Source organism: Humulus lupulus, chromosome 2 (genome assembly GCF_963169125.1).
Source record: "Humulus lupulus chromosome 2, drHumLupu1.1, whole genome shotgun sequence".
NCBI classification, from domain to species: domain Eukaryota; kingdom Viridiplantae; phylum Streptophyta; class Magnoliopsida; order Rosales; family Cannabaceae; genus Humulus; species Humulus lupulus.
The window spans coordinates 278,192,374-278,218,965 of NC_084794.1; the positions used below are offsets into that span (position 1 = coordinate 278,192,374).

At 36.3% G+C, this 26,592-nt stretch overlaps 1 protein-coding gene and 1 non-coding gene across 2 annotated transcripts; both read right to left on the reverse strand.

Annotated features, from left to right (window-relative positions):
* Positions 1–4,701: 4,701 nt before the first annotated feature.
* Positions 4,702–4,808, reverse strand: LOC133820571 (small nucleolar RNA R71). The gene has a single exon (XR_009886976.1). It is a non-coding gene; the product is annotated as a small nucleolar RNA R71 (small nucleolar RNA).
* A 7,425-nt stretch (positions 4,809–12,233) lies between these two features.
* LOC133815541 (uncharacterized) lies at positions 12,234–26,575 on the reverse strand. The gene is made up of 5 exons (XM_062248372.1): positions 26,265–26,575; positions 15,822–16,098; positions 15,302–15,733; positions 14,874–15,221; positions 12,234–12,299 (listed from the first exon to the last, which is right to left on the reverse strand). The coding sequence occupies exons 1-5, from the start codon at positions 26,573–26,575 to the stop codon at positions 12,234–12,236; spliced, it is 1,434 nt and encodes a 477-aa protein (XP_062104356.1).
* Between the last annotated feature and the right edge of the window lie 17 nt (positions 26,576–26,592).

The following is a 26,592-nucleotide window of genomic DNA, read 5'->3' on the forward strand; positions in this document are numbered from 1 at the left end:
GTTCATAAATTAGAATGGAAGAATTACCATTTTACCTTTCTAATTTACTTCTTATTCCTTAAGTACCATTAATTCACTAGTGAATAATTAATCTAGAATCTAATTATAGATTTGAGCTCAAAATCATTCAGTTCCAGAATTAACCCTTATGGGAACTAATATACGACCTGTTAGGAAAGATTAGATTCCGTGTTGTTGATACATGTTCCCAGCCATCCATGATATTAAATCTCCAAAACAAAAGTCATTAGCCTCATTCTATGAAGAGACCTTAAAGAATGAATCAAAAGATTTAATAAACATGAACAAGAGTTCATGAACACTCAGGATTTAGGTTGATCTATAAATGATCATCATTTATGATATGAATTACAAGTCTTTATTGTTAAATGGATTTTGGATAAAGATTTTTATTCATATCGGTCAATGTCATATATAATCATATTATATAAAGCACCTTTACCGAGATGTCCTACCACATCAATAATCCGAATCTAGATTATTTGTATCAACATGATACTCAGCAAACTGTACTTACAACCCCAATTAAAGAATTCCATAACTTTAATTTGTTGTTGTTGACTATTTTTATTCATTCATGTGATCTTAATTCTCTCGTACTAATACAAGATCACATCCTCAATAATGAATATGGAATTTTTCTGATATTTACAAAATTATTCAAACAATAATTTAATAATCTAAATATAACAATAATAATAAACCATTGTATTTATTTATTCACAGAAATAACAAATTTATTTTACATGCTTTTAGGACACACTCCTAACACAATGTTTTTATCTTGTTCATTTTTAAGTTCTTCAATGATTTTCTCTAATTTCTTCAAACGTTCATCTTCATTCTCTTCACGTTTGGATGATAACTGGGTTGACATCTTCTTTCTGGGTATAGGACCAAAACCTAGTAACCAACCATATTTTTCTTCACCTAAAACTTGCTTGTATATAGCATCCTCATCCACTACTAGTAACAATCCATCTTCAAATTGAATGAGTTTCTCTTTTCGTAACTCTACCATTTCCTTCTACAGTAACAACAAAATAATAGTGTAATAGTTTTAGAAAATTTAGAAGGTAAAAATTCACAACATTTAAAAGTCAAACATACATATTTGTCCTCGGCTATTCTGTGGGTCCATTCATTCTTAATTGTACAATGAATTTTTCAAAACATTTCAATCTCTCCAAACTTCATTGTTTCTTGTTGTTCTTTTTCATCCATTGTTTGTTTTGATTTCTGTAATACATTTAAATCATTTATAACATTAATTATAATAAAATTACAATGATATTATGTCAAAAATATGTTTACCTCCTCATGTAAATACTGAATAAATGACTTAGTTCCACCAGAATGCATAATTTAAACGCTTGATCTATTTTTTGACCTTGCAATTGACTTTTTCTACAAAATACTTTTCATGTAAGTTTTAGGAATTAAAAATTACGAAATGTATGTACAAATTCAAGAAAGATATAATACCTTCCATTCTTCATTAGAGAAGCATTCATTGCACATCCATTCCCAATCTTCATCTCTTAGCACCAACTTCACAAGACGATTTTCTAAAGGATTTTTACCTTCTTTGATGATATTTTTGTATTGTGTATGACAATTGTTACGATAGTATTTATAGCGCTCTGAACAATAGTGATTGCAAATAGTTTCTAGATATGGATCTTTTTTAAAATCCATTTCGAATGTGACCTATAAAAAGAATTTAATAAAATAAATAAATTATTCAAAATTATAAAATAAATTTTTTTTATGTAAAAATAATATTATAAAATACATATACAAACATAAACATACCATGATATGAGCATATATAACTTTCTTATCTTCTGGGGGAATTTTGGCCCAGTCACTATACTGAAGTGGACCATGATCGCGTACTTTTACACCAACAGTGTTTGCAAATGTACTAGCACGTAACCCATGAACTCGAAGTTCACCTTTTTTATAGGAAATATTTAACTTACTTGTATCATCCTTTAATAAACGTCTAACACCATCTCCATGAGTAGAGCCACGAGTTCTCTTCTTTGATTCTGTACAATAATTATAATATTACTTGTAATCAAAACTATTTTCATAAATTTTTAATGTATATATTATCATAAGCCATGCATGAAGGCTTTGTACCTTCTAAGGATTCTCGTGTTCCAACATTTAGTGGTATTGCTGATTCATCATTTGGAGAACATGACAAAGGAGAAGGAGACTATGTAGACGAGGAAGAGTTAATATGCGTCCTTTTACAACCAAAAAACCTTCTACTAGTTAATGGTGGATTGAGAGACTTCTTATTTGGCATGATTAAAGAGTTGAGAATATGTAATTAGTATTAGCACATAATAAATTTGCATAATAAAAAATTTACAAAAAAATAATAATAATAACACACTTTATGATTGTAGAGTCCCAGAACTTTACTTAGCTAGTTAGATAGTAGTAGTAGTAGTAGTAGTAGTAGTAGTAGTAGTAGTAGTAGTAGTAATAGTAGTAGTAGTAGTAGTAGTAGAAGTAGTAGTAGTAGTAGTAGTAGTAGTAGTAGTAGTAGTAGTAGTAGTAGTAATAGCTAGTAGTAGTTATAGTATGTTTATTACTGTGGATTTTGGCTCAAGCCGGGACTTAGTTGATCACTCGTAGCAACACTTATAGATTTTATAAGTTTAACGTATAGTTTAAGAATATTAATTATAACATAAGGTTTGATTAATATAGTTGATTATTGTTAGGTTTATTTCTAGGTTGTTTTTGAGTCTAGTTTAAGGTTTATTTTTATTGTGTTTTATGTTTTGTTGTTCGGTTTTACGCTTGTTTTTGTTTCTTTGTTAGTTTCAGGTTTTAAATGAAGACACTTTTGCCTTTTGGAGTAAACTTGGTGTTTTGCGGGTTTCTTGGTGCTGGAATTATCCAATTTGGTGGAAAGGAACCGTGGGATCAAATCTCTTGGCTCGGTGCAAGTCGGAAGTTTCAAAATAATTTAGCTTTTGAAGTTTCAGAGTCAAAGGTCGCGACCTTCCCATGAAGGTCGCGGCTATGCAAAAGATATAGAAGCAGCGTTCTAGAAATTATTCAAGAGCCGCGACCTCGCGCCGCTTGATTAAAACAGGAAATTTCCTATTTTGACCTAAAATCGTGATGAGCTAGGTTGGGGTGGATTAATTCGACTTGGAAAAATTCAGAACAGAGGGAGACGACGGCTGAGAGTGGAGAATACCATTGGAGGATCCATTCTTGAGTTTTTCATCATCTATCTTCAATTTTTATGTTTGTAATTGAATTCTATGATTGCTAGAATGCATATTATGGGCTAATTTCTCCTTTAGGGCTATTATGTGAATCTTTTGGAAACCCTTTTTATGGATTAATGCAGAATTCTTCTTCTTCTTCATCTCTTTCAAGTCCTTACAATCCGTGTCACTTGTGCAATTATTGATTGATCACCTCTAATTGTTATTTCATGAATCATATTGAAATCTGAAAAGTGAAATTTGATATGCTTTGATTGTTTGGATGCAAATTCAATTTAGAACGAAAGTATCTAAATTGTTGGCCTATTTTTCTGAGTTGCGTGTTTAATGCCTTCTTCATGATTCAACTTACCATAGAAATATAGGAAGTTGTCATCTAGATTGAATTCTATAAATCTTAACTAGATTATGAATTGTTTTTGCAACTTGTTCTTGAATAGGGAAAAGGGGATATAATTCTTGCATTAGGAAATAAAAGTGTGGAAAATAGATGATCATAATTGTCCTAATTTCATTTTCTCTGTTATTTTTGTTTAAATTTTCATTGTGCTTCGTTAGTATTCTTCTTTGTTTGAAATCTCTGAAATTGTTTAATCAAATAGAATTAAAAAGATTGATTGATTGGTAATTGATAAATCAGTCCTTGAGGACGATACTTGGTTTTTACCATTTTATTACGAATTGCGACTGTGTGCACTTGCATAGCATATAAATATCGCAACAAGTTTTTGGCGCTGTTGCCGGGGACTGAAAATAATTATCAATATCAGTCTAATTAATTTTTATTCTAATTTGATTTTAATCTCTATTGTTTCTAATCTGTTTAGTTGCTTAATCTATCTATCTTAGGTGAACTGTGTTATATGCGTAGCAGAAGAGGAGTAGACAATCTTGTTCCTTTGAATCCTGAGATTGAAAAGTCCTGCAAGCAAAACAGAAGAACAAGAGGGAGGCCCATAAATCTATGAAGATGGCACTGAATGAAGGGGATGGCAGGAATGCTTTAATTCCTAGAATTGTATAAGGGGGTCAAGCTCAGAACAATGCTGAGAGGAGCCTGAGAGATTATGTACTGCCCACTTTGACGGGAGTACAAAACAGTATAAGCCCACCAGCTGTAGAGGCCAACAATTTTGAAATCAAGCCAGCTATTCTACAAATGGTGCAATCCTCTGTGCAATTTAATGGGTTGCCTTCTGAAGATCCTCACACCCATTTGTCTAATTTTCTGGAATTGTGTGGAACCTTCAGATACAATGGGGTGAGTGATGATGCAATTAAACTTAGGCTTTTCCCATTTTCTCTGAGGGATAGGGCTAAAAGTTGGCTGAACTCGTTGCAACCAAACTTTATTATCACCTGGCAAGATCTAGCTCAGAAGTTTTTGTTAAAATTCTTCCCTCCGTCCAAAGCTGCTAAATTAAGGGGAGAGATCAATAACTTTTGCCAGGATGATGGAGAGTCATTGTATGAAGCTTGGGAACGGTTTAAGGAACTCTTGAGAAGATGTCCTCATCATGGCATTGAACAGTGGATGCTAGTACAGAATTTTTACAATGGTTTATGTCCTACAACCAGAACTATTATTGATGCTGCAGCGGGTTGTACTTTTATGAGCAAGAGTGCAACTGGTGCTTATGAGCCGCTAGAGGACATGGCCACAAACAATCATCAGTGGTCAGAAGAAAGATCATCAGGAGTCAGAAAGGTAGCTGGGGTGCATGAGCTGGATGCAATCACTGCTCTAACAACACAAGTAGCCTCCTTGACAAAACAGTTACAACAGAGCACTGTATCTGCTAATGCGGTTCAAATGGCAGCCAGGTGTGAAATCTGTGGTGGTCCTCACTTTTTTGATCAGTGTCCTACCAATATTAATAATAACATTCCGATGGATCAAGCTCAGGTTCAAGCGGTGGGAAACTTTCAAAGGTCAGTAAATAATCCATTTGCCAATACTTACAATCCTGGGTGGTGAAATCATCCTAATTTTTCTTGGAGGAATAATCAGGGCCAGCAACCTCAGTTTCAGGGTCAATTTCAGAATAATATGCCTCAGCCACCAATGCATCAAGGCTCTTCATCACAACAGCCTATGCCTTAACAGTCAATGAATCAAGCTCCACCTGAAAGGCCTAATGAATTGCAAGCTGCATTATTAACTCTCACCAACACTCAAACACAGTTTATGACAAAAACTCGCTCTTCCATCAGGAATCTTGAGATGCAAGTTGGTCAATTGGCAAATATGTTACAAAGTAGGCCTCAAGGAAATTTTCCAAGTAATACAGAGTTGAATCCTAAAGAGCAGTGCAATGCAATCTCTTTGAGGAGTGGGAAGAAGTTGGAAGAGCCAGTCAAGAAGTCTACACCTGCACCAAAAGTTGAAGTTGAGAATGAGGGTAAGGTAGAAGAAGAGGTTATTGAAGACCTTGAGAAGAATCAGTCACCAGTGAGTTATGAGCACCACATCAAGATTCCATATCCTCAGCGACTTCAAAAGAAGACACTTGACAAACAATTTTCGAAGTTTCTAGATATTTTTTGAAAACTTCACATTAACATACCTTTTGCCGAGGCACTTGAGAAAATGCCAAGTTATGTGAAGTTTATGAAGGAAATACTGTCCAAGAAGAGGAAGATGGAAGATTATGAGACAGTGGCACTCACTGAAGAGTGCAGCGCCATTCTGCAAAGGAAGCTTCCTCAGAAACTAAGAGATCATGGGAGTTTCACAATACCCTGCACTATTGGGAATTTTGAGAGCATGAATTCTCCATGTGATTTGGGGGCAAGCATTAATCTAATGCCACTTTCTGTGTTCAGAAGATTGAAGCTTGGGGAAGCAAGACCTACAACAGTGACTCTTCAGTTGGCAAACAGATCAATAGCACATCCTCGGGGTATTATTGAAGATGTTTTGGTAAAAGTGGACAAGTTCATCTTCCCAGCAGACTTTATTGCACTTGATATGGAGGAGGATGCCAACGTCCCAATCATTCTTGGAAGACCATTCTTAGCCACAGGACGAGCTTTAATCGACGTACAAAAGGGGGAGTTAAGGTTGCGAGTCCAAAATGAGGAAATAAGTTTTAATGTTCTTACAGCAACTGAAATTCCTACCTGTTGTAGAGTTGACGTGGTGAATAATTGTCAAGATTCAATTGGTAAAAAGAAGAATAAGACCAAAGAACGATTTCGAACAGTTCGACGTCGTATGAAAAGATTATTGTGTGGCATGTTTGAAGGTTTCGATGACATTGGGGATAGTTTCAATATTCTCAATAGTAGAAGGGAATCCCCCTCGTATGACACGATGGCTCTCAAGGATGCAAGGGGTGGACTTGACCCAAGTTAAAGGTGTAGAGAGTTCAGCGTCCGGCTAAAAGACGTTAAAGATAGCACTTTGAGGAGGCATTTCTCAGTTTTAATTTTTATTTTTGTATTTGTTTGGTTTGGAACAATGTTTAGGAAATTTGTTTTAGTTGTCATTTTTATTTTAATGTATTGTATGAACCGTGAAAATCATGAAAAAAAAAAAAAAAGAGGGTTGTTGAAGTCAGGTCTGGAGTAAGAGCTGCGACCTTCTCTAGAGAGTCGCGGCCCTTACCATTTTACGAGACGGTGATTTCGGAAAAAAAATTTAAGAGCCACGACCTTCCCTAGAGAGTCGCGGCGCTTGAGACTCTTCCTGATTTTAAAGGGTCGTGACCCAATGACCCAAAATCCCACCTTCTTCTCCGGCTAACCCTCTTCCACACCTCCCCCATACCTCCATAACCACCATAAACCCTCCTCCTAACCCTCTTCCACCCATATCTATCCAAAACCTCCATTTTTTTTCCTCTTTTTCTCTCCATATTTAAAGAATCAACCATACAATCCCTAATTTCATCCCCAATCCGAAAATACTCAATTATTGGCCTTGGATTTTCAATGTTCTTCATGCAAGTGGGATATAGGCGTTTGGGCTTCCAATTTCATCGTTAAGGGTATGTGATTCTTGCTTTTTCTTGTGAAATATTTGCGAGATTGGAATTAATTTCTGAAATTTTGGCGGCGTTTTGCTATTGGGTTGTGGAAAAGTTGATTGTTGGGTGTGATTTCTTGAAATTTCTTGGCTGCCAAAGGCTTGTGGTTGATTTCCATTGCTTGTTGAGTGTTTTTGATATTTTGGGAAGTCAAGCATTTAAGGGGAGGTGCTGCCCGATTTTCTAGTGATTAAATGTCTTCAAGGAGAGCTCAAACTAGGGCCGCTTCTCGCCCATCCTCTTCAAGGCAGCCACCACCGGATTGTGATGTTGATAAATTTAAAAATAAGGACGCTGCCTTGTACTACAAAAAGTTGTTTGGGAGGTCGGTGTAGAGTCCACGAACTTTACTTAGCTAAGATAGATAGTAGTATGATAGTATTTATAGCATTATCTTTGTTACTGTGGATTTTTGGTTCAGACCGGGAATTATTTGGACACTCATAGTAGTACTTATAGATTTTCTAAGTTTAATCTATAGTTTAAGAATATTACGTATAACCTAAGGTTTGATTAAAGTGACTGATATTAAGGATTATATTTATTATATTATAAGGTTTAGACATCAACCAATAGGATTTTAAACACATGTTATGAATGGTGATTAAGGATTAAGTATTTTTGGGGATTAAATCTAATAAGGAGTAAAGTTTGAATGTTATAGGGTCAGTCAGCAGCTTTGAGTACGTTGAGGGCTTAGTCAAGGCTGTTTACTCCACTCAAACTTAGCTAAAAATGTGTAATTTCGTGTTTAAATATTCAGCGTGTGCCGATATATCGCAGCTATAGGGGGCGATATATCGCAGCACGTAGATACGGAAAACACGAAACGATGCACGGTCGCCTCGGGCATACTGGCCCAGGCGATATATCGCCTACAGGGGGCGATATATCGCCTCCTTCAGCATAAATTCAAACTCTTTTGAATTCATTTCCTTTCAGCCATTCAAACTCCTTCAACAGTCCAGCATCTTTTGAACGAGTCTTCAGCCTCTGCTGAACGATTATTCAAATGATTTTCACCTAAAAGGCCATTATTTTTATTCAAGTAAAATCAAGATATTTTCATTCCCAAACTCTATAAATAGGACCTAGTACCCAGCCATTATTGACCATTTGCTCTAAGTTCAGAAGCTGCTAGTGTTAAGTGAGTGTGAGAGTGTAAACACCTAGTTTGGGGAAAAACTATAAGCTTAAACATCATAAGCTTATCAAACACTTTGGGAAGGGAGTTCTATAGTATTTCGGTGGAGGTTAGATTGATCTTGCAAATCTTTGAGGTAAACCCGAAACTTTGTTTCATTTATTTCATGTTATTTCCTTTCTCAAAACCTTCTACTCAGTCCCCTAACCTCATTCTTATTTTGGTTAGGGAATCCAAGTTCTTAAGCATATAAGTCGGTAAGTATGTTTTTTATGGTTTTGTCTTTCCATCCTTTTTATTTCTTCTTCTTCTTTCAACTCACTCTTTCTTATGGTTTTAGGAGTGTTCCAAAAAGTCCCAACTCAGTCCATTATATCCCGGTAACTTTGGTAAGGAAAATAGGCTAGAATCAATATGTTATGTGCTTGTGTTATCTATATGTTTTATGTTATTAAATGTGTTATGATATGTATGTATGTTTGTAGGCTTGGGCATATGACCCATATGGCTAACAAGACCCCAAATGGGTTATGGGCATATGACCTACTTAGCTAGTAGGACCCCACTAACTCCATGGGCATATGCTTGTTTAGTCTATGGGACCCCAAGAATAATGGCCATTATAATAAGTGTATGTTATATGTATTATGTTAAGTCTTTATGTTTCTTATGAAATTATGTATATGATTAAGTGTTAGATTTTTCCTTGCTGGGCATTAGGCTCATTCCTTTCTGTTTATGTGCAGGAAATAAGCTTTAGAGGTGGAAAGATTCGTGACGCTTAGAGGATGTGTATCGATGGTGAATGGAGTCAAGGGGTCGAGCGTTATTCGATTCGAGGATGTAGTCTTGTTTATGTTTTTATGGTTTTAAATGTATTTTCCGCATTTTCTATGTAACTCTTTTTAGTTTTTAAGTTATTTTTGTTTTAAAGACAATGGGTACCCATATCCTACTTATTTTATGAAAGTAAACTTTGTTTCTACAAGTTTCTGATAAATTATGGTATTTTCGCAAAAATGTAAGTTTTATGTATAGTTTCGTTAACGGTCCAAAAAGTCTAGAGTAGTGGGTCATTACAGTCGGTAATTCCCGAACGAGGCATTGAATTTCAAGAGGAGCCTTTTGTGGATCCCACTATGGAAGCTATTCGGGTTGAGATCATTCGAAGAGGTTGGGAAAATTTTGTACACAAGAAGCCAACCAAGCCAAATTTGTCCTTGTTGTACGAATTTTATGCCAATTTCACTCAAAGGGGTGATTCGGAAAAGGTATTTGTACGTGGCGTAGAGGTACCTTTTTCGTCGGAAGAAATTAATGCATTATATGGGTTGCCAAATTTTCGGTTGTTTATTGATGAAGACCTGAATATGTTGATTAATGAAGACAAGCTCACTTGGTGGGAAATAGCTGATACAGTTGCATATGAAGGGGCGCAGTGGATCATGGCTGGATCTTATGAGAAGAGTTTATGGAGATGACAATTGGCTCCTTATGCTAGAGCTTGGGCCCATTTTGTGAGTGCAAAGTTGTTTCCTAACTCTCATATGTCTGATTTTTGTCGGGAGCGCCTTCGATGTGTGTATGGTATCATGAAACAAATCAACATTGATGTGGGATGTTTGGTACACCAGAGCAGAGCTGATTTGTCTCGTTTGACAACATCTTCTGGTCTGGGGCATGGTTCCGTGATTACTGATTTATGCCGCAAGTACAATGTTCCTGAGAATCAATATGATGCCCCCGGAAAAATCCAAGGCCCAATAACACAGAATTATGTGAGCAAGTTTCCGAAGCCCATTCCTCATCCTTTGCCTGCTGAAGCTCGCCCAAAAAGGGCCAGACGCACTCCAGATGTTGTGCAAGATGAAGAAGAAGCTGTCAATATGGAGTTGGGTGCGCAAGGAGAAGCAGGAGGTAGTGCACCAGCGGCTCCTGTGTCTGGTGAGAGTAGTGGACCTGATCCTTACATTCGTTATCTCATTGCTCAGAATCAGTATATGATTGATGCCTAGCGAGGCCTTAGTGACCATCACAATAAATTCATGGAGATGAGGCATGAGGATGAGCGTATTCAAGTGGATCAGTTGAATGATCTCATCCAGCGGCTTGTGGTGAGTCAGGATGTGGAGAACTTTTTCCCATATCCTACGTAGTACTCTCCATACCAGTGGCCACCACCGCCACCTCCTCCGCCATACTGATGTGGCGTCAGGTAAGTTCTCTTCCTTTGTTCTTTTCTTTATCACATTGGGGACAATGTGCATCTTAAGTTTGGGGGGGAGCTTATTTTTTTTATTTTTTATTTTGTGTGTTGTTTAGTTTAGTATTTTAGTTTCTTGTGTTATTTTCTGTTGTTTGTTTAGTGTAACTGTTAAGCCATCATTCTTGTCTGTTGTTGCTTTGTCTTTTCTCGTGAAAAGGAAATTGAATTCAACTGTGTGCTTGGTTCAATTGTTTTAGAGTTTAATTTAAAGGTTTTGTGGGAAATTTTTAGTATGTTTTGAAAATGCAACATTTTGGATTTTATTATATATGTTTGACTAGGGTTGGTGGTATGACAATTTAAATTTGATAGAACTTGCATTATTTGGCCTTTGAGGCGAAATCCTTGATGTCATGTGTTTTGAAAAGTGATTTAGGCAATTTTATTGGATCGATTGTGCTTTTCAAGCCAACCTTGATTTAATTTTCCCTAGATACCCTCTTTGAGCCTAAAAGTCTACCTTTTATTGTTAAACACTTGTTTTGAGCTTAACCGAATACTTTATTATTTTTCAGTTCCTAGATTTGTACCATGAGCTTATAAAATATAAGAGGGGATTGATTTATAATGGGTGTTACTCTTGTGTATTGGTGTTGGCAATAGAAAAATTCAAGAAAAGATTGAGAAAGAAGAAAAAAAAGAAAAAGAAAAGAGATTTGAGAGAAACTACTTTTCTTTTGATGTTCCCATTAAAATTCATAAGTTTGGGGGAAATGTAGTATATAAAAAAAAATCTAGTGTTTAAATTTCTCGATCTTTGGAAATAAAGAGGATCTTTGGGTTGTGTTAAATTATGTTGTGAATATCAAGATTGGGTGTAAAGTTTATATGCTTATGGTAATTGTGAGCCTAAATGACAATTTCATCTACCCTTGCCTAAGCCTAACGCTATAACCCGTGAAAGTCCTTTTGATTTCAAAACACGTGTTATTGACATTAGTGGAGAAGGTCAAGTAATGCAAGCATATTGAAAAATTGGTTTGTGGAATTGTCTGGAATGAGTTGAGCATATATGATAGAGTCCAAGTGTTGTAGTCATTTTCGTGATATATTATTGATTTCCCTAATTGAACTTTACAAATTGAACTTTAATGTAATTGAGCTGAAGTTCTGGTTATTATTATTGCAATTGAGATTTCATGAGTTTTGGCAAAGCAGTGTAGATGGTAATGATGGTTTAGCTTGTTCGTTTTGTGTTTGTTTCTTTTTGTTAGTTTAACTTGGTCTTTACTCGAGGGCGAGTAAAGGTTAAGTTTGGGGGAATTTGTTAGGTTTATTTCTAGGTTGTTTTTGAGTCTAGTTTAAGGTTTATTTTTATTGATTTTATGTTTTGTTGTTCGGTTTTACGCTTGTTTTTGTTTCTTTGTTAGTTTTAGGTTTTAAATGAAGACACTTTCGCTTTTTGGAGTAAACTTGGTGTTTTGCGGGTTTCTTGGTGCTAGAATTATCCAATTTGGCGGAAAGGAACCGTGGGATCAAATTTCTTGGCTCGGTGCAAGTCAGAAGTTTCAAAATAATTTAGCTTTTGAAGTTTCAGAGTCAAAGGTCGCGACCTTCCCATGAAGGTCGCGGCTCTGCAAAAGATACAGAAGCAGCGTTCTAGAAATTAGTCAAGAGCCGCGACCTCGCACTACAACAAAATAGATGTTTTATGACTTTAATTGTGAGACATTGGAAGTCTACAATGTCTCCCACTTAGTGAGACGTTGTTGCTAGGGTCATTGTAGGTATATATCCCACGTCTCCCGTTGGGAGACGTGCCTCACTTCCCACGTCTCCCACTGGGAGAGGTAGAAAGTCAAACGTTGACTTTCCACCTCTCCCATTGGGAGACGTGGGAAGTCACTCACCTCTCCCAATGGGAGACGTGGGAAGTCCCTAGGAGACATCCCACGTCTCCCATTGGGAGAGGTGAGTGACTTCCCACGTCTCCCAATGGGAGAGGTGGAAAGTCAAATGTTGACTTTCCACCTCTCCCATTGGGAGACGTGGGAAGTCTCCCACCTCTCCCATTGGGAGACATTGAAAGTCTCCCACCTCTCCTAATGGGAGACATTGAAACTCTCCCACATTTAAAAAAAATAAATTAAATAAATTTATAATTAATATTATTAATTTAAATTGAATAATTAATATTAATTAATTTAATATTATTAAATTAATTTAATAATTAATTAAATTGAAATAATATTAATTTAAATTTAAATTATTTTAATCTAAATTTAAATTAATTTAATAATCAATTAAATTGGAAGAAAAAAATATATTTGTTAGATATATACAAGAAATACAATATTTGTTAGAAATATTCAAAATGAACAAATATTGCATTGTGTATGAAGAAAGAGTTAAAAAATTAAAAAAAAAAAACTATCAACGAGGTCGGTAACTTTGGATTATCGGCAACATATATGTCGCCCATTCTTGTCGCAACTCATCAATTTGTGCCTCTGTATATGATGTGCTTGTTAGCTGCAAGAAATATAAAGTAAAATATATTAATTAATTATTTGATTACATTTATAGTTTCAAAAATAATTTGTAAATTTTAATTAATAATACCGTTCTCAAGTAATGCCCAGGACTCGCATGCTCAATCAAATCCTTCAACATCCTCATTAAGTAGTATCCACATGCCACATTGTCCGGTTGGTGTGGACACTAATTATTTAAAAATATGAGTAATTTATTATTAAATTGAAACTTTTAAAAAAATGCATACATATTATTCTACTTAATTATTATAAATGTTCAAAAATTTCTGCTAAAGTTACTTACCTGAGGTTGCTTAATGCGTAGAGTATCAGGGATCTCGACATCAGGAAGATTCATAGAGAAAAAAAGATTGAAAGCGTTGACGATCACTGATACAATCTCCTCACGGTTATTTAGCTCTGAATTCACTGGATCACAACAATAAACATGATATGCATATGGTGCCAAAATAAGCAACATCCAATGTTCACTGTATAAGAAAAACAAAAAAATTATAGCTCAAATGTTAAACAAAGAAATTATTAATATGGGTCGGAAAAATGACAAGCTTTAAACTTACCCATGGTTCCAAGGGACAAGCATAACTTGTTCTTTTGATTTTACGTCATTGCAACGTCTGAACAGATTCTGAACACGATCGTCGAATGAACTCCCTTGAGTGGCGACGATATTAGGATTGACAAATAAAAACTTATTTTGGCGACCTTGTTGTACCACATATCTGTAAATGAACCTAATACAAAAATATGAAAAATTGTTATATGAATGAATAAATCAAATTAGAAAATTAAATGAACAAACTTATTTGTCAGATATATACCTCATGTAGCTGACGAGTACTGCTTGTCCAATCTTCTCCTTTCGAGCAAACTGAAGTATGTCATCCTTAAATATATAACAGTGAGACATATCCTGATCAAAAACTTCAGACTCTATGTCTAGATTGACACACTCGCCATCATCCCAATGAGATACGATATTCTGTAATCGTTCCAATGGAGTTTGGGCCAATTGTGTTGGAGGAGTTTGTTGTCGTCTTCTTTCTCGAGGTTGTTGTGTTGATGGAGCTCTTGGTCGTTGTGATCTGGTCCTACTTGTAGAGGGAGTCTGTATACAATTATATCAACAATTAAAAAAATTACAAACAAATATAGAATTGTAAAGATAATTATGTAAAAACATGGCATCACCTCATGAGTTACATCTTCAGATATAATGACAAAATCCTTAGGCCACGCTATTGGCGTCCCAATGGCCTGAGCAACTATGTACATGTCCAAATCAGGATATGCAAAAGGGAGAGGACAGGTTGGCTTAAGAACACTCGTAATCATAACTTGGAAGTTGTTGCCTGCCTCTCTTTCAATGAGTGTACCTGATGCAACAATGTTTGAAACCGAACCAATTGCTAATTGGCATGCTCGGCCCTGCATAAGAAACATATTATATACAAATAATCATGTTGAAGCAGTAAAGAAATTTATTTGGTTTCAGAATATTCAAGAAAGTTTAATTACCTCATGCAAAAGCGGTTGTAGTGCAACAATGTGGTGTTCTGCTTGAGGCACTACTGGGTCCGGAGTATAGTAGGACGCCTGCGCTGGTGGCACTGGTGGGTCGGGCACATAGTATGATGATGGCACTGGTGGGACTCCAACGTTAGATCCTGACCCGCTCTGTTGGGCCAATAATTTTCTCAAGAGCTCATCTTGTTGTTGACGGCGCTCTTCTAGGCGTTGTGCTTGTTGACGATGCTCTTCTTCTTGTTTTCGAAATCTTTCTTCAAATTCCTTTCTAATGTCGTCATTCGAAGAAGAGGCTTTTGATTTATTTTTCGTTGAGGTAGGTGTTGGAGTATTCCAATATACTGAGCGGGACACACCGTGTCCTCCAGCCCTAACACGTCCTCGAGGCTCAGGAGTGCCCAACGCCCTCGTCAGCACATCATCAGGGCCATCAGGTGCCCATTTACCCTCAGCTTGGAGTTGCCGGTAATGATCCTGTGAAACAATATTCACAAAAAGTTATATATATAAGCTAATAATTTGACATATCAACATTATTAAATATGAGCACTTACAATATTTTTTTGAATCTCAGAGGCCTCTCCAATTAGCTCTCCTTTTGCATTCCGACGACCCATGCTCCATAAATCTGCCCTATCAAGTTCAGTCAGACTTTTCCCACTTTGTTCCATTAACATCTCTTCAATACGCACATAGCCTCCTCTAGAGAGGTTGTGATTGTATTTATTCAGTGCTCGATAATTTTGCATCTCCTCTCTCTTTCTTTGCCACTCGGGAGTTAATCTTGAGTTCACAAACGCTAACCATTCATCCGGAGTTATGACATTCTCAAATCCAAATGGCAAAGCTGGCGGGAACTCATTTGGGTATTTTTTCAAAGCGTCGTAAACGTGTACCCTAGTAAGATTAGTCTTCCAATTTCGGAAGTACTTTCCCGCATCCTTCAACATCTGTTGCTTTTGTTTGGGGTCCAAATCATAAGTTTTCTGCAAGTTTGAAAGTAATAAGAAGCATATTATCAAAATAATATATATTTTAAAAACATTAAATGAAATATAATTAATAAAAATATACCTTCATTGTGTCCCATATTTTATTTTTATCCACCACACTAACATCTTTCCAACTGTTAATGTTGATGGACACAGTTGCTCGAACAACTGATCCAAGCTGTGATGAAACATTACTTCTAGATCCACCCACTAGTTGACCATACTCATTGTATTCAACAGGAGTAAGATGTCCTTCACTCCTTTTTTTGGTGTTTCTAGACATCCATGTACGTCCTCTCACAGATTTATTTTCTTGCTCCACTGACTGAGAATTAGGGCGTTGCTCTCCCTCATCAGAACTACCACCAAAAGGATCAGCCTCCATTTGTGAAACATAAATATCATTATCATAACAATTTTGGACACTCATAATCAAAAGATGAAACACATTGTGATAACAACTAAGAATTTCACATATCATAAACATATGAAACCTATTAAATGGTACCTCAAGACCCATTATCATCAACCCACAATCCTTCACCATTTTCACGGAAACAAATACAATCATCATCAACTTCGTCATTATCTTCTATTGCGGTGAATGTGACAAGTTCTTCTCCGAGAGGTATATCATGTAAATCACCATCTTTAATGTTCCATTCTCTTGTTTGCGTTGGAAGAACAATTGACCATTGGTTGTCTGAAGGATCATTCACATAAAATACTTGTTTCGCTTGTGAAGCTAATATAAATCGATCAGATTTGTGCCCAATTCGATTTAGATTAACTAATGTGAAACCAAAATCTTCATATATTATGCCGCTGTCACTTTTCACCCAATCACAAAAGAAAATAGGTACTCGAGTTGTGATATAATCTAACTCCCAAATTTCATTAACTACTCCATAAAAAGTCATATCACATTCAACTGGATTTTTATCTTTTGCACTAGAGACTTGCACAGTTTTAGCAACAAGGCTAACACCACTGTTTTGTGTGTTTATGTTGTTATCGCGCTCCCTAGTGTTAAATATAGTACCGTTAATCATGTATGATGGAAACTTGATGACATTAACTGAAGGTCCTCGAGAAATCCACTTAACAATGTCTGAAACCTTATTTGATGTGTTTTGTAATTCTGACACAACCTATCAAATCAACATACCAAAAACAACAAAAAATGTCACCTTGTAATTAAGTACTAATTAATGACAACTTTCAATAATCAACACAATTTACCTTTTGTTCTATCCAACTACTAAAAGTTCGATAATGTTCGTCTTGTAACCATTTTGAGTTCCTTGACTTGGATGGAAATTTGGTCTTTATCCAATTAAAATGTTCCCTTCAATTATAAATATGTTGTTAAACAATTGAATATACGAAATTACACAACTTAAACTTAATGTATTATATGAGTATCACTCACTCGATATAAGGTTGAATTTCACTTATATTCTGCAACACAAGACGATGCGCTTCATCTAGAAGATCTCGACTTACTGTGCATACAACGCTACCACGACGACTCTGAATCTCAACATTTTCAACATCATTTAACCCAATTTTCTGTACACCAGTCATGTATTCAGAACAAAATTCAACTGCCTCTTCTGCAAAATAACATTCGACGATGCATCCTTCTGGCCGACTTCTATTCCTAACATACCCCTTAAGAATCTTCATATATTGCTCAAATGGATACATCCATCTTAAATAAACTGGGCCACAATATCTTAGTTCTCTAACCAAGTGAACTGTCAAATGGATCATTAAATCAAAAAATGCCGGCGGGAAATATTTCTCCAACTCACACAATACCTCAACAATTTCATCTCTTAACTTAGGTAACTTTAGCGGATCAATCACCTTACAACACAGTGACTTGAAAAACAAGCATAACCTTGTGATTACATCTCGAACTCTCCTAGGCAACACAGATCGAATGGCCACTGGTAGCAAATGTTGCATTAGAATATGACAATCGTGAGATTTCATGCCAGTCAGAATACAACTTTTCATGTCTACCAATGACCTTATATTTGAGGAATATCCGTCTGGAACTTTTATATTAAACAAACATCTGCAAATTTCCATTCTTTCCTCTTTAGTAAGAGTGTAAGCTGCAGGAGGTAAATATGTTCGTCTCTTATCTGGTTTTGGAGTCAATTCATCCCTTATACCCATTGCAACCAAGTCTTGTCTAGCCTTAATTCCATCCTTAGTTTTCCCAGGAATATTCAACAAAGTGCCAATCAAACTATCACATACATTTTTCTCTATGTGCATAACATCTAAATTATGACGTATAAGTAAGAAAGGCCAATATTCAAGTTCAAAGAAAACAGATTTCTTTTTATAACACCCTTTTGGCTCTTCCACAACCTTGGCCTTGCGACTACGTTTCATCTTTGTAGGTGTACGAACTTTGGGCTTCCCTAACTTGAACACAATTTTAGACATCTTCTCAAGTACTTGGATCCCATTCAATGGCTCAGGAGCCTCTTCAAACTCTTGTTTACCATTGAATGCCTTCTTCCAAGTCCGAAGTTTATGCGTATTAGGCAAGAACTTCCTATGTCCCATATAACATATTTTCCGAGAGTGTTTCAAGTATTCAGAACATGTTTTTTCTTGACAAACGAGGCAAGCTTTATATCCTTTCACACTAAACCCAGATAAATTTCCATAAGCAGGAAAGTCATTAATTGTCCACAATAAGACCGCTCTAAGATTAAATTCTTCCTGCCTATATGCATCATAAACCTTAACCCCTTCATCCCACAAAGTTTTCAAGTCATCTATAAGAGGAGCTAGATAGACGTCAATATCATTACCAGGTTGTTTAGGTCCTGATATCAACAAGGTCAAAATTGTAAACTTTCTCTTCATACACAACCATGGGGGTAGATTGTAAATAACAAGCATAACAGGCCAACAACTATACTTACTGCTAAGGGATGCGTGTGGATTAAACCCATCAGTCGAAAGACCTAGACGAATATTACGAGATTCATTTCCAAAAGAAGGCCACTTCAAATCAACTCTCTTCCAAGCAAGGGTGTCAGCTGGATGTCTTAATTTACCATCCTTTATTCTTTCATTAGCATGCCACGACAAACTTTTAGCATGTTCGGCATTTCTAAACAATCGGATGAAACGAGGAATTGGCGGAAGGTACCACAAAACTTTGGCAGGTACTCCTTCCTTGACATCGTCACCATTTCTTTTCATTTGCCATCGTGACTCACCACAAGTAGGACACGATTTTGCGTCTGCAAAACTATTTCGATACAATATGCAATCATTAGGACATGCATGAATTTTTTCGTACTGCATGCCTAATGAGCATAATGTCTTCTTTGCCTCATAAAATGAAATTGGAATTTCATTAACTTCAGGCAATAACTCCTTCAAGAAACCAAATAACTCAGTAATGCTTTTATCACTCCAGCCATGTTTAGCTTTTAGATTGTACAACCTAAGCAGCGCAGATAATTTTGTAAATCTTGTACAACCAGGGTAAATTGGTTTCTCGGCATCATTAAGGAGTGTCTCAAACTTATTTGGGTCTACTCCTGATCCATAATGTGCGTCGTCAATCATTTCATCTAATGGATCCCAGTTCTCCTCCAATATATTCCTCCTCACTCCTTTTGGTCTACTTGGCAGAGTTGGAGCAATCGGAGCTATCTCCCCATGGTAATACCAAATTGTGTAACTCTTGTCGATCCCATTGAAATATAAGTGTTCTTTAATATTTTTAAGATCCATCTTTTTAACATTTCCACACTTAAGACATGGACAATAAGTAAAATTTGGGTCTTTCACATTTTCCGAACAAAACCTTAAGAACAAATCGACCCCGTTCCTAAATTTCGCAGATAACCTATTCGCTGACATCCACTGTTTATCCATATATTCTCTTATGTCTATGGAAAAGAAAAGAAACAACACTAAATAAGCACGTGATAAAGTTGTATGTCTATATAAAACTATTTTTTTATTATCCTAGATAAAATCGGGCACCATTTCCCCTATAATAGTGACCTAACCATCTGCATGTGAATATCAAAACAAACAATTCAAACAACATACAATAAGTTTCTTCCTTATAGAATGTCTATATAAAACTAATTGTTTATTATCCTAGATAAAATCGGGCAGCATTTCCCCTATAATAGTGACCTAACCATCTGCATGTGAATAGCAAAACAAACAATTCAAACAACACACAATAAGTTTATTCCTTATAGCTCCGCAGCACACAGTAAAATTTATCAGAACCTACTTCACTAATACACACAAGTTCTCAGCCTTCCGTTATCACCGCAGCACACAATTTTAATCTCAGAACCTACTTCACTATGGATGAATATTTAAGATATTCAAACTCCTCTAACATTTGTTTAATAATATTAAAAGTAGAAGTAAGAGAATATATATGTACCTCTTGCAATCTTTAATCCAAAAGCTAGCAAAGTTACTTCACTTAGTAATCAAATTCGCTATTAAATCCACAAACCAATAAAATTAAATTAATAAATAATAAATAAAACATCACTAAATATCTAGCAATATATAACGTATTATTGTAATTTTAGAAACTTAATTACCTCAAATGTGTGATTGATATTGGAATTTTGATGCAAAATACTCTCTAAAATCTCACCACAAAAATCACAACCTATGAAATTAAATTAATTAATATGTTAAACATTACTAAACAAATATCACTAAATATCTAATAATAGTAAATGATATTGGTAAACAAATAAAAAAAATCTCAATGTGCCGCTAATTATAACCTCAACAAAAAATCAATATAAAATTTCATAACCTAAAAACTTAATAATAAACAAAAACATAAAAATTTTAATATATTTCTATTTTATAAATTATTTAAAAAATTTATTTTAACATAACTATATATATAACAAAATAGTTACAATTTAAAAAAAAATTCAAATATACAAAAATATATCTAAATTTCGAAATAAAAATTGATAAAAATTTAAAAAAATCATGAACATATATACTCTAATGAAATATATACAATGTGATAGGTTAAATTAAAAAAAAACTATAAAATCATAAATCCCTAAAAACTTCCATTGAAAAACCACAAAAACATACAATGTATATAAAAAAATGCATAAAAATGTAAAACTAACACAAAATCATGTATATTACTCATCCTAATGCAAAACCTATGATTTATTTGCAAAATAATTAACTAAAAATCAAGAAAATAAAAAAAAACTTACCTTAAAACCCTAAAAACGCAGCCCCAAATCGCCCAATTCTTCTATGGTTTGTGCTCTCGGGTTCGTGTGAGGAAGAAGAAGGCTGATTTGGTAGTGATTTATAAGAGGAGACATCCAACGTCTCCCACTCGGAGACGTGGGACACGTGGCACGTCTCCCAGTGGGAGACGTTGGATGTACTCCCATGCACATCCAACGTCTCCCACTGGGAGACGTGCCACGTGTCCCACGTCTCCTAGTGGGAGACGTTGGATGTACCCATAAATCACTACCAGCCTATTTCCAACGTCTTCCACTATTTTTAATGTCTTCCAATTGTAACCATTAATATGCACTTTCAATGTCTTACACCATTAGCCATTTAAAATCCCTTCTAATTTTTAATGTCTTACACCAATGGTGTAAGACATTGTAGGGAGTCATTGAAAGTAGAATTTGTTGTAGTGTCGCAGCACTTGATTAAAACAGGAAATTTCCTATTTTGACCTAAAATCGTGATGAGCTAGGTTTGGGTGGATTAATTCGATTTGGAAAAATTCAGAACAGAGGGAGACGACGGATGAGAGTGGAGAATACCATTGGAGGATCCATTCTTGAGTTTTTCATCATCTATCTTCAATTTTTATGTTTGTAATTGAATTCTATGATTGCTAGAATGCATATTATGGGCTAATTTCTCCTTTAGGGCTATTATGTAAATCTTTTGGAAACCATTTTTATGGATTAATGCAGAATTCTTCTTCTTCTTCATCTCTTTCAAGTCCTTACAATCTGTGTCACTTGTGCAATTATTGATTGATCACCTCTAATTGTTATTTCATGAATCAAATTGAAATCTGAAAAGTGAAATTTGATATGCTTTGATTGTTTGGATGAAAATTCAATTTAGAACGAAAGTATCTAAATTGTTTGCCTATTTTTCTGAGTTGCGTGTTTAATGCCTTCTTCATGATTCAACTTACCATAGAAATATAGGAAGTTGTCATTTAGATTGAATTTTATAAATCTTAACCAGATTATGAATTGTTTTTGCAACTTGTTCTTGAATAGGGAAAAGGGGATATAATTCTTGCATTAGGAAATAAAAGGGTGGAAAATAGATGATCATAATTGTCCTAATTTCATTTTCTCTGTTATTTTTGTTTAAATTTTCATTGTGCTTCGTTAGTATTCTTCTTTGTTTGAAATCTCTGAAATTGTTTAATCAAATAGAATTAAAAAGATTGATTGATTGGTAATTGATAAATCAGTCCTTGAGGACGATACTTGGTTTTTACCATTTTATTACGAATTGCGACTGTGTGCACTTGCATAGCATATAAATATCGCAACAATTATAAAGATGTTATTTATTATACTATAAGGTTAGAACTAATAAGATAATGACACTTGTTGTGTACATGTTTATTAAGAAATTAAGCATTTTGATGAATAGTTTTATAAGAGAAATATTTGAAAACCCCATAACCTACCAGCAACTTTAAAATCGTTTTTTGACCCAGTCAAAGCAATTTTCCCAATTCAAATTAAGCTGAAAAAGTGCAATTATGTGTATAATATTTCAGCGTATGCTAATATACCGTAGCTCTAGGGGCGATATATTGCCACATGGGGAATACGAAAAACACGTGAACTTCGCACAAATGCCTTGACGAGCCTCGGGATATAGGCCCAGGCAATATATCGCCCATCGAGCTTGTAGTGCACCAAAACTTTTTTTTAGATTATTTAAATTTTGTGATTTATTTTATTTAAATATTAAGTGTGATGAATTGTTTTAATTAAATGTTTATTTTATTTTATTTAGTTGTTGTTTGTTTTATTTGATTGTTTGTTTAATTGTTAGAATTGTTTGGTATAATCTTTTGAATTTAAATTTGTTAATTGTTTGTTTGGTTAATTAATTTAATAAGTGAATAATTGTGTAACATGTTTATTTTCCTATTAGTGTTACATTTTAATAAGTGTGACAATTGAGGTAATTATGGGAGTTATGGTTGAATGCACTAAGGTGCATGGTAGATAGAGATGCACCCTAGTGATTTAGTATGTGCTAGTGCATGGTAGCATGGTACACATGTGTAGATTTTCTACACACTCTTTTCTTTATTGGATTTATTTTAGTTAAATAAAAAAAAAAGGGAAAGGAAGGTGCTTGGACGTGTAGTGTGTAGTGGGAAAGGGATTGATCTTTCCATTTATTTTTCTAAGGCAATAAAATCAAATATTGGATGAAACTATCTATTTCAGGATAGGATGTGTTGACCCAGATTTTGGCCAACTGACACGGAGTCAAAATACGCTTGACGTGGATAAAACGTTGAAAAGAATGTGATGACGAAAATAATAAAGACACAAGATTTTATAGTGGTTCGGCCCCAGGATATGGTAATAACCTACGCCCACTTGAATTGTTATTGAAATAAGATCCAGAGGGGTGATCAAAGAACTGGGGTCCAATGAGTTTCACTAACCTCTAAAGAAGAAAATACAATTATTCTAGTGTAATCTCTCTCTAATTTCAAATGACCTTTTTGGCTCAAAAGAAAAAGATCGGATCCCTCTTCGCTGAGCCCTCTTCTTATATTTATAAGCTCAGGGAAGATTTACATTGATTTGTTATAGATATTCTTTCCTAAATAATCGGATACTCAGGAAATCATGGGAGATAATTTTGGATTCCATCATAACTGCCTAATATTTCCTCCGCATATATTGTTCGTATGACCAGTCTGGTCGTATGAAGAAACCGATCGCATGATACTGGATGTCTTCCTGGTCGATAGTTGAACATAGATTCTGAAAGGTGTCAGCCACGTGTAATTAATGCCTGCCATGTCATTCATTTCTTATTTTAGGGATAACATTTGCCCCCCAAGTTTGTTTAGTGTGACCAGCAATAAAGAAACTTAAAGGAACAACCGTTCACATTCCCATGATATCTGTCAGAATCCCCGTGCATTTTCGAAATCTGTGACATAATTATGTCTAATCAAGCCTTCTCAGTTTCCAAGAAGGCAATTTGACGGCTTATACACTTCCCCACGTTTCAAAAGTGGGAGGTGATGATTACTGCCTTTTGGCCATCCCTTCGATCCCTATAAGTAGGCTTTTCTTCCCCTTTAAGAAATTTTTACTCACCATCTTTGCCAAAATTTGCAAGAACTTGCACCAGAGTTTAGAGCTTCAAAAACCAGTCTGACGCTTAGCTAAAGGTCTTCCGGTTCAAGTTTTCATCTTCTTCCGAATCTCCATCTTCGCCCAGGTAAGAACTTCGTTCCTTAAACTTTCTGCTACGCCATGCATGTCGTTTTTATGCTCTGCGACTTCTGTGCTCTTGAATAGGGTTTTAAGGGTTTTTTGGTATAAACCGCCTATCGCTTGGTAAGAGTGCGTTTTTATTCTTTGTATAGGTCAGGACTATAGTTTGATAGTTAGGATCTCTGGTTTGGGACGTTAGGTTGACGAAAGATTCAACCTTTAAGCAAGGTGAAAAAATCAAAAAAATTTCCCGCCCTTCAGGAGTCAAAAAAGTTCTCTTTTCAGAAAACAGTTTACTTTCCTTTTTGTTTTTATCTGTTTTTCAAACTACCCACGTTGAAATTAGTGTAGGATTAGGATGCTGCTGGTTATCTAGGCACAAGCAACGTTATCCCAATCTTCCACACTACTTCGCATATTCTTTGATCTCCTCCATAGTCTGTTTGCAGTTCATATGCAAGACCCTTGGGGGGGGGGGAGAAAAACCTATTGAAGACGAACTCTTGGCCCAAATGCTCGAATGCGAAGAGAATCCACACACACTGATTCCAAAAATCCCCTTTTCACGTCCTAACCCAAATCCTCCACTAGTTCCCAACAAGAAAATGGCCAGAACTAAAACCAATGCTAGAAAAAGACATAACCTTAACTCTCCAAGTCAGCCTTCTGTTGATTCCCCCTCAACCAGTGATCGAGGTGTATTCCCTCCTGAAACCGAAGTTCAGAGGCGTGCCCGTCCTCGTCATGCCGACCAGCCGGCTGTCGAGTGGCACGTCGTTTCCCCAAGTTCGGTGACTATTCATATGGTCGCTAACTATTTAAACAAATACAATCTGACAGGGGTGACCCTGGTCAGACCTTCCATCGACCAACGAGCCAACCTGCCAGGGGGGGCTTATAGTGCCTGGTCGAGGTACCATATCGAGGCGGGCGCCACCCTGCCTCTTCATTCGTTCTTTCAAGGGGTGGCAAACTACTTTGGGGTGGCCCCTTTTCAAATCACCCCAAATGGGTATAGGATGCTGACCGCGCTCGATATCCTCTATAAGCTCAAGAAATGGCCAGCTCCTTCTCCTCATGAGGTCAATTTTCTGTTCGACCTTAAGTCCAACCCCAACCAGGATGGTATGGGGTTCTTTCATTTCTGCCACCAGGAGACCGGACACACCTTTCTGTCCGATACCACTCATATCTCCAACGTGGGGAAGTACCATCAAGAGTACTTCCTTACGCCTGACATTGCCGTGGAAAATCTGGCCTTCACTTGAGGAGGTAAAGAGAATAATAATCCTTGAACCAGTAGTTTTCGTACTTTGATCTTTTCTTGTCATAATACTTCGTTGTTCCAATGTGTTCCAGGTCACGTCCGACCCCCACTCCAGGAATGGAGTCGAGGGCAACACTCTTAGCCAGCATGCCAAGTGCTGTTAAGAGTGTTAAGAACTTAATTAATGAGGCTAACCTTAGGTTGGCTGGCCTTCGGGGCTCCCAACCTGCGACTAACGAACCCGCGGCGGGTGGTGTCAATGCCGATGTGGAACCTGAGCAGGGACCCGAGCAATAACCTCAGGCATCCCCTCCTCGGAGGAGGCCAACTGGGGTTACAATCAGGGAATCTGTTGTTTCCCATCGAGCAGTGGAATCATCGGTCCCCAAGGGCAAGGGGAAACAAAAGGCTGCTGAGCCTACCGAACTATCTGACGACTTGTCGGATGTAAACGGTACATCATTCTCGTTTTTGAATAATCTGCCAATCCCTTCTCATCTATTTGATGGGGATGGCAACTTTAGAAATGCCCCTTCTTTAAATTCAGATTTCTTCCAGGAACTAGGTAGTCCAGTAGATAATGTTATGACCAGTAGGTGTAGCTCGGGTACCTTACTTTTGTAATCCTTCTACTCTAATCTCTGTTTTCTCTCGACCCTTTAATCTCATTGTTTGAATTGTTTCTCTTTGTGGAGGTATGGACTCCGGGGACTTCTTTGACCACTACCAAGTTGCCGCTGACTCTTCTGTCCAGAAGTAGGACAGTAAAAGGGCTCGAGGGGAAAGTAGCAAGACCCCTTCAAAGAAGTCTCGGACAGAAGATGCTCCTGCCACAACCCCTTCCAAGGAGGACTTACCACCTCCACCCACCTTTGAGCAGACAACCCCCGCGCCCGTCAATCCATGGCCCTCCTCAAAGGCCACAGACAAAGAGACTTTGGGCCACTCATCCGAAGGCTCCTTGTCCAGCCACATACCTTGCATGGCCAGGGAGAGAATATATCGGCTCTCGAAGCACAAACGCATCCAGACCGCCATCAATGACACTGCCACAA